An 8,564-nucleotide genomic window follows, 5' to 3' on the forward strand; every position below is an offset into this window, starting at 1 on the left:
CCCAGGCGGGGCTGTCTGAGCCGGCAGCGTGTCCAGGACGAGGCCCAGGCACGTACGCGTGGCTGGCTGCTCAGGTGCGTTGCGTACGTCCGAGATTTGTTTGAAAAAAGGAGGACCCGAGTCCTCTGGTACGCTGCAAGGCAGCAGATCAATTGGGAAAGAAAAGAAATCCATCACGTTGGCATCCATCGAATTAGCAAGGCGTTGACAAGGCAGTTGCACTAGCATCAGGAGTTGAGCACTGAAGTACATCACGTGAAGGCCAAACATGTTTGGTTGGATTTTGCTATTAGTACATGGGGGTGTACCTCTTCAGATTTTGCTCGTGTACTTGTGGCATTGCAGTGGAAGCTCGGTTAATTTTTCATAGTGTCGGTCATATGAAGAATTATGACATCATCAGGAATCAGGTTTGAGGTGGAGAAGTTTAACGGAACTGAAAACCTTGGGTTATGACAGACAAGGGTGAAAGATTTGTTGACACAATGGGGATGCTTGAAGGTGTTGCATGAAGTCAATTCAGCTAAGATGGAATTATCATGTGATGGATGGAGATTCACCGAAGGCGATTTGGGAGCCTCGAGTGTGTCGTACAGTCGAACGAGTTCGGCTGGGTTGGACTGGACAGTCTGATGGATCGACTTGAGTCGGTCGGTACAGAAGACGGCGGTGATTTCAGCGACGACGACATAGGAGCGTGATGTTGATGGTGACCGACTTCTGAACGTGGAAACACGTGGCGCAGGCCCAAGGGCTTGTGTGGCTTCAACAAGGCTTTGGTGCGGGGTTGATTGAAGGTGATGTACACACGGAGCTTGAAGTCGACGGGGCGCGGGGGTGAATTGATCATCTACCATGGAGTCATGTTGAAGGTGAAGCTGGATTGAGGGGCTACGGTGTAAGGATCCAGGGAATCGAAGCCTATCCAATAAGAGAGAAAAGCGAGTGACATGCAGTTTGGACTGGAGCCCAGTGGTCTTATGGAAGCATGAAACTCGTCATCGGTCGGTGATGATCGGTGGTACTCTGCAGTGGGGGTTGAGTGGTGTGGGTTCGCGGCCCTTGAGACTCGACTGGGACAGCGGAGGCTCGACGCGGTAGTAGCGGCGAGGCGTGCAGTATGCACGGGACATGGAGACGGGCCAGGGCTCTGGTGGTCATACATGTGGTGAGATAACTGCGAATTTGACTCAGGATGACTACAAGCAATGATGAATTCTTTAAAGTTTCAGACAGGCGGTCAAGAAAGGAGCGGTGATGTTGAGTTCAGGTAACTCTTATGTGTGACACCCAATATGTGAGTTATTCATTTTCACGCAGGTTAGTGATCAGTGTGTGATGGCGCTGAACGGAGCTCTGAAAGTTGGGAGCATACACTAGAGTAAAGAAAAACTTAATTTTGCTCGAGTGTTAACAGTGGTCAAGAAAAGAAGGGACTACAAGTTGCAGGTGGAGTCACATGGAGTCTTTGGAGTAGCAGCGGTACTCACGGGATAAACTCAAGTCCAATGCACATAGAAGTTTCACACAAGGACGAATTCAAGGTGGTGGAGAATATTCGCCAAGGTGGAGTTTGTTAGAGTTGTGTCAAATATTGTGTACAAGGTAGGTTACAGTTGGACTATGAGTTGTATTGTGTTTACATAGGATGTGGAGTCATGTCTAATTAGGACACTTGTATCCTAGGCCTCTTTTATATAGCGAGTATAGACACACGGTGTAACCTATGCCAATATAATAGCACAGACACGCAAGGGGGAGTCGGCGGCGTGTGCCGGCGCTCGGGTGGCCGGTGTGCGGTATTGTGACGGTGTCACGGGGAGGAGCGCCCGTAGTCAGGCCCGGGGATGTAGTCATATCGGTGAACCTCGTTAACAAATCTCGATGTCGTGTTCGTGTGATTGCTTGGTCCTCGGATGATCAATGGCATGCCTCGAATTTATTTTAGCAAATCAAAATTGATCAGTGACAAAAAAATATGTCTTATATTTCTAAGGAGGGGTGTTACATAATATAATATATTTTTTGAAGGCACGTAAAATCATATTTGCTTCGTCGTCGTCTATGATATTGTACATGTTGTGCCTGATGATTTCCTTTTTTTATTTTTATTTTGCAGGTCGCGTGATGACTTATCTCGAGAGAACCTTCTTTTTTCCATGGCAACTTGCCACGCCTGACACATGATATTATGTTGATTGGCCATCTAGTAGCTGTCAGAAAAGGATTAGCCATCTAATATGACATAATTGTGTGAGTGGTGACATGTTAACAGAGTATAATACACAATGAAAACATTATTATTTTAAAAAGTCCCATGTGGATCATGCTCACGATTGTTCTTCTGCTGCCTTAGGGCACGTATTTTGCGCATATAGGCTTTGAAGCAGTAGGTCTCAGCCTGTTTCTAGAGAACAACAAAACGGAGCAACTCGCAAAGAACTAAAAACTAAAACAGAGCAAAAGGAAGCGGTTGACCACCACAATGAGCGGGCGGCTGCTCCTGCTCCTCCGCCTGATCCTCTGCATCGTACTTGCCACAAGGCAGCTCGCTCTCGCCGGCGCAGCCTCCAGTTCCACGGTGGTGACCAGCCTCCCGGGGTTCCAGGGCCGCCTCCCCTTCCACCTCGAGACCGGGTACCCATTTCTCGCCTTCTTCTTCAGCTTAATTTTGGTTTCTCCACGCACCAAGGCGGATCACCTTGATCGACTCCATTAATTGGCTTCTCGACTTAAGGTACGTGGAGGTGGACGAGGAGAACGGCACCGAGCTGTTCTACTACTTCGTGGAGTCCGAGGCCGGCGGCGAGAATGACCCTTTCCTCCTCTGGCTCACCGGCGGCGACCACTGCTCCGTACTCAGCGGCCTCGCGTTCGAGATCGGTACATTTTGTTTCCGTTCTCAAGCGATGACTCGCCGTTACTCTCTACTCCGTGATATCATACATGAGATGCATACACATGTCAACCGCAACTGCAGGTCCATTCAAGTTCGTCGTAGAGCCTTACAATGGCACCATACCGAGCCTGGAAATCAATCCCAACTCATGGACCAAGGTCGTCAATCGGTCATGTTTTGCACTCTGCAGCTAGCCAATTAGCCGTATTACATGTTCATGCTCATTCCTGTATTGACCGTTGCAGGTTGCGCATATCCTCTTCGTTGATTCGCCGGCCGGGGCAGGATTTTCCTTTTCCAGACAACCCAAAGGTTACCATGTTGGGGAAATATCTACCTCACTGCAGTTACATGAGTTCCTCATCAAGGTACTACCTAACCTAACTGATTTGATTTGATTTGATTTGATTTGTTGCCACCCATTGATTGCCTGCATCTTCCTTACTGTCTGGTCCACGTGACCTTGTCCAGTGGTTTAGGGACCATCCCAAGTTTCTATCAAGTCCTCTCTATATCGGGGGAGACTCGTATGCTGGAAAAATTATACCATTCATCGCACAAAAGATTTCCCAAGGTACGGACACTTGCTCTATATTTCCACGTATCCAACATTGAGCATGCGTTTATAGTCGACTAAATTCACTGATTTCACCACAAAGGTAAATGTGGTGAGCTATCTTATTTTTTTTTTAAATGTGTATTAACTGAGTTCATATCTATCTTCATGTTTTTTTACGGACGGCGTCATCTTTATGCTTTCATCCCTACAGGTAATGAAGTTGGAAGGAGCCCCCTTCTTAATCTCAAGGTACCTACCGTAACCCTCACAATTCTACACAAGAGACTACGGAATAATACATATGGCTAAAAACTTGCATGTTGTGAAACACGCATCACAAATGTGTACGTGAAGTTGATATATTGTTATCGGTTTTGCTATTCATCAATTACAATTATTATGGTATTTCTTTAGTGAGTTTAGGATGGCTCACCACTCTTGTCACAAGATTTCATTCATTATTGTGTTTGTTTTATGGGGCGTCGTTATAGTATAGGCCAATCTGGATCGCAACCACCCCGAGGTCCCATGTGTCAGGGTCATTAGGTTATATCATGGGTCCCATCCAAGTCACCACCCAACACATATACATCCCAATGATTTATCCACTTATGGGTCCAACCCAAGCGCAGCTAACACATGTGCATCCTTATAAGTACGTTGACATAAAGGAAACAAATAAGAGGATGGTGTCGCCTCACAGCATGTGTTGCTGTCACGGATGGGGATGTTGTTGCGCTTGTTTCCAAGAGTATCTTTTATTTCCGAGTTGTGCCTTTTTTTATCTCTCTCGTGTGCAAATTTATGTGTGTATTCTCTGAAAAACTAAGCGAGAAAATTAGATCACAACTAGAGAAAATAGTTTCTTAGATAGACGGCATGCTAAATGCAGTATGTGGCATATCACTTGCTATCATCTCCATAGGCGTCTCGGGGCTTCACTGTCTATATGTACAATGAAAGGAAGCAATAAATCAACAAACGTGTTTGTTGATGATAACACATGTACTAGCACCCACTACCGGCTATGCCACATAATACTATCTTTAGTGTTATGCCACATAATATTGTCTTCAGTGGAGCAACACCACTAGAGGAATGACAAAGAAAAATATCATTTGAATATGTGGAGTGATGTGCCCGTTAACATAAACAATGTTGAATTTGTTGTTTTTGTTTTTAAACTATGTTTAATTTTGGATTGTTAATTTTTTGTGAGATTGTATATGCGTAATATATCTACTTCATAGATTATCCTTATATATTTTGACAATTTCTAAATTTTGTATTAATTTGCCGGTGCACCGGATGCAACTGCTTCCTGCTTCCTTGATTGTGCTTTCTTCCCAAGATTCCACATTCTCCCGGATCATTAAAGGATGAAGGATGTCGATTAGGCTGGGGGTGGTTGAATAGGAGATTGCAAGTTTTAATCATTATTTCTATTTTAGTGAATTGCATATATAAATAATATGTAAGTGTAACTACCTGAGACAACCTACATGATATGGCAACTAGCAAGAAAAAGGTCACCACTACGAAAGTAAAGGAGTAAGTCATAAAAATAACCAAAAGGGGCTCGGAGTCAATGTTGATTAAAAGTGAAGTTAAATTCCTTGATTAACTCTAATATTTGTGGGAGACGTTTGGCACACCAAGTCAAACACGACTAAAAAGGTCCAGCCTACTTCTGGTTAAGCTTCAGCCACAATGTACGAGCTCAACCGCCAAGGGTAGATCTTCAGGGGATCTTCGATCTTTACAAATTCTTGGGGCAAATCTAGATCTTTGATGTTCCCGGTGGACTCTAAACGCCTAGGAGTCCCAAAACGCCTAAGCGGTAGGTATGAAAACTGAGCGGAAATGTATGAAGCAAGTGTTATTGCATTTGTTTTCTTAGTGAAAGCAAAACACAAATGAAAATCTTGTAAACAAATACGAAGAAACATTGCCAAAAAGGAATACAAAGCGAACCTGTTGCGGACACCTATACGAAAATGAAAGGTTACCGAAACATAAAACCCCCACAACCATATAGAAAAATACACCCGAAATAACAAAATTGTTCAAATGCGTATGAGCGAGCATGCCTATAGGATGTGAGTGGGAGGTGTGTAGTCGGGAGACAAGGATCACAAGACTAGTGGGATGGGGGATTTTTTGTGTGGATAGGAATCGGTTGTTCCCAACGTGTATATGGGCTGGGATGAAATGGGCTTTGCCGATAAGCGGAAATTTCTCCACATATGTTTACTAAAATTTTCTTTTTATTTGAAGTTTCACCAGAAAACGCTATTCTATCTCCATTCCATTATAAAATATCCATTCTGCTTCTGTAATGTAAATTCCATTTCCGATTACGGATTTATCCTCTGTTTTTTTTTCCTGAATGGACGGGAAAATTCTGCCTAGTTTTCACCCCTAGGAAGAAGCATGTAAACCCACACACATCACGTCTGTTCATGAAACGTAGATATAGTACAAAATTCAAATTACAAATATTGTAATCATTGCATTGCTATGTACATTCATATATATCAATATATTAGATTAAGGTACATGACATTTTAACTGGTAAAGGTAAAATATGCTAGAAAACTCAACAAAAAGTATCCATCCTTTAATTTGGTATGCCATCTTTTAATTGACGAAGCATAGACAACGGACCTTCATAACTATGCCTAACCGGATCATTGTCAATGGCGTACATATACCATTTTAGCCGATATAGAACTTCAAAATTATATGGCTAAACCTAAACATATCTATCTTTTTGCAGTTTTAATAAGCACACCATGTCAATCAGCTATAGTTTGTTCTGCAAAAAATTATCTCTACTCAGCAACCCATGCCTCCAATATTTTCGTAGCATGTGTCGAGGACACACAGTAATATGCATATCTTTTTCTTAGCAGTATATACCTCCTTTTGGTACTGTGAGTGTGATGTTAATATATCTGATGCCATGTTTATGTTCATTTCGTCACCATCAGGGCTATATAGTAGGTAACCCGGCAACAGGTGAAAGGATCGACGAAAGCTCCAAAGTGCCTTTTGCTCACGGATTCGGTATAATATCAGATCAATTATATGAGGTAATTAACCTCACCTGTATCCACTATTCTTGTCAATCTGCTCATACAACCATTTATGTCAGAACTGTTGTGATACAAATAGTACTCAAATAGTATAAATTTCTTTCATATACAGACGATATTGGGGCATTGCCAAGGACAAGACTACAAGAATCCTACAAACGTGCTGTGTGCAAAAGCTCTGGGTACTTTCCATAGTGTAAGAACCCGATAGCCAGGATAACTTTTACTCCTTAGATATGAAGCAAGTATATGACAGTGCTCCAATTGCAGCTCCTCTCTGAAGTTATGTCGCCGCATATTTTGTTGATCAAATGCGTTTATTCATCTGCTGGACCGCATGCGGAGATGGACGATTCGGCTGGTGCTGACAGGAAGATCTTAAGCGAGGAAGCAGCTGGAATCAAAATGGGGAAACGGCTGGAGCATCCGCCAGTTCGTCCTCCACTTGACTGTATTGTAAGTCAGCATCATGCGTGTATGCCTCTAGCCTGTATGTGTTCCCCGTTCATTGCACTAAGCCACCAACCCGATGATGCATGCCCGATGGTCCGCTGGATCAGGACTACGCCCACTACCTGTCGTATTTCTGGGCGAACGACGAGCGCACCCGAGATGCCCTCGGCATCAAGGACGGCACCGTGGACGAGTGGGTGAGGTGTCAAGATGGCGGCGTCCCCTACACCAGAGACATCCTGAGCAGCATCAAGTATCACTGCAACGTTACAGCCAACGGCTACCGCGCGCTTGTATACAGGTCCTCACATTTTTGCCCTGTTACTACTGCATAATAAACTAGGATCTGTTGGAGTGAGCCAGCTGAAAGATTTTTCGATAAAGGACGATTTTATTATCTCAAAATGTATCATCAAACGGATACGAGCCAGCTGAAATTCTGATAGGATTTTGTTTGGTGTCCATTGCAGCGGCGACCACGATTCGGTGGTGCCGCATCTGGGGACGCAGGCGTGGGTGAGGTCCCTTGGCTTCCCCATCGTCGACGAATGGAGGGCGTGGCATCTCCATGGCCAGTCTGCCGGGTTCGTCATCGTTTCATTTTGGTTACTTGCTCTGTTTACTTCACTCACTGACAGTACATCTGCTTTCTTTTCACTGGTTTGCAGATTCACCATAACTTACTCCAACAACATGACATTCGCGACCGTAAAGGTAATCAAATTACTCCACCTTCTCTGCGTGTGTCGGTGGGATGCACGGTTTAGTAGACCATCGGTTGTAAATTGGCCTTTGGTTTTGGTTTTCAGGGTGGTGGTCACACGGCGCCTGAGTACGAGCCTGACAGATGCTTCGCCATGTTCAGCCGTTGGATACTGAATCAACCACTCTAGCCTATTTGTATTCTCCATTGTGAAAGATAAACCCTACATATGTAGTACTCCCTCCGTTCTAAATTACTTGTCTTGAATTTGTCTAGATACAGATGTATCTAGACTTATTTTAGTGCTAGATACCTCCGTATCTAGACAAATCTAAGATAAGTAATTCGGAACAGAGGGAGTAGTTCCCACAAAACAAACATGCACATGGGGGATGTATCGATGCAAGATGTGAGTTCCTGACTTTGCGTCGGAGTCATCTCCCCAGTGCGCGAATTTTCAAACAAGAAAAAAGAAACTACACAGTGCTAAAGTCAGCAGTTTTGCTGCCACCAAGGTCCAATTTGGACGGGAACAGAAGCGCTGAACATCAAAGACGTTGTAGAAGATTGACATGCGAGCCCATTCCGGCTGACGCCAACAGAACAGCCTTGTTGACCTCCGGTGGCGTGTGTTGCTCCAGCCCTGGAATTGCCTCTGCGGATTGTTAAGGAAATCGGTAACTGATAGCTGCTCGACTGGCTTGGGAGTAGCGATTAATCGGTGAATCGGCAAATTAATTGAATTAATTGATCGACCATTAATCGATAGATTAAATAGTAACCTAGCAACATATATCTATATTTTTATGTACTATACCATACTCTCATGCTCTCGGTTATGTATAATACACC

The 8,564-nt window shown here is 44.0% G+C and overlaps 1 protein-coding gene across 1 annotated transcript; it reads left to right on the top strand.

Annotated features, from left to right (window-relative positions):
* Window positions 1-2,360: 2,360 nt before the first annotated feature.
* LOC123190122 (serine carboxypeptidase-like 19) lies at window positions 2,361-8,133 on the top strand. The gene is made up of 13 exons (XM_044602708.1): window positions 2,361-2,637; window positions 2,738-2,883; window positions 2,981-3,057; window positions 3,145-3,267; window positions 3,371-3,473; window positions 3,670-3,707; window positions 6,452-6,553; window positions 6,669-6,752; window positions 6,827-7,012; window positions 7,117-7,310; window positions 7,480-7,593; window positions 7,678-7,723; window positions 7,819-8,133. Exons 1-13 carry the CDS (start codon window positions 2,486-2,488, stop codon window positions 7,900-7,902), a joined length of 1,449 nt encoding a protein of 482 aa, XP_044458643.1. The 5' UTR covers window positions 2,361-2,485; the 3' UTR covers window positions 7,903-8,133.
* The last annotated feature ends 431 nt before the right edge of the window (window positions 8,134-8,564 follow it).

The sequence above is a fragment of the Triticum aestivum genome, chromosome 2A (genome assembly GCF_018294505.1).
Source record: "Triticum aestivum cultivar Chinese Spring chromosome 2A, IWGSC CS RefSeq v2.1, whole genome shotgun sequence".
NCBI lineage: Eukaryota > Viridiplantae > Streptophyta > Magnoliopsida > Poales > Poaceae > Triticum > Triticum aestivum.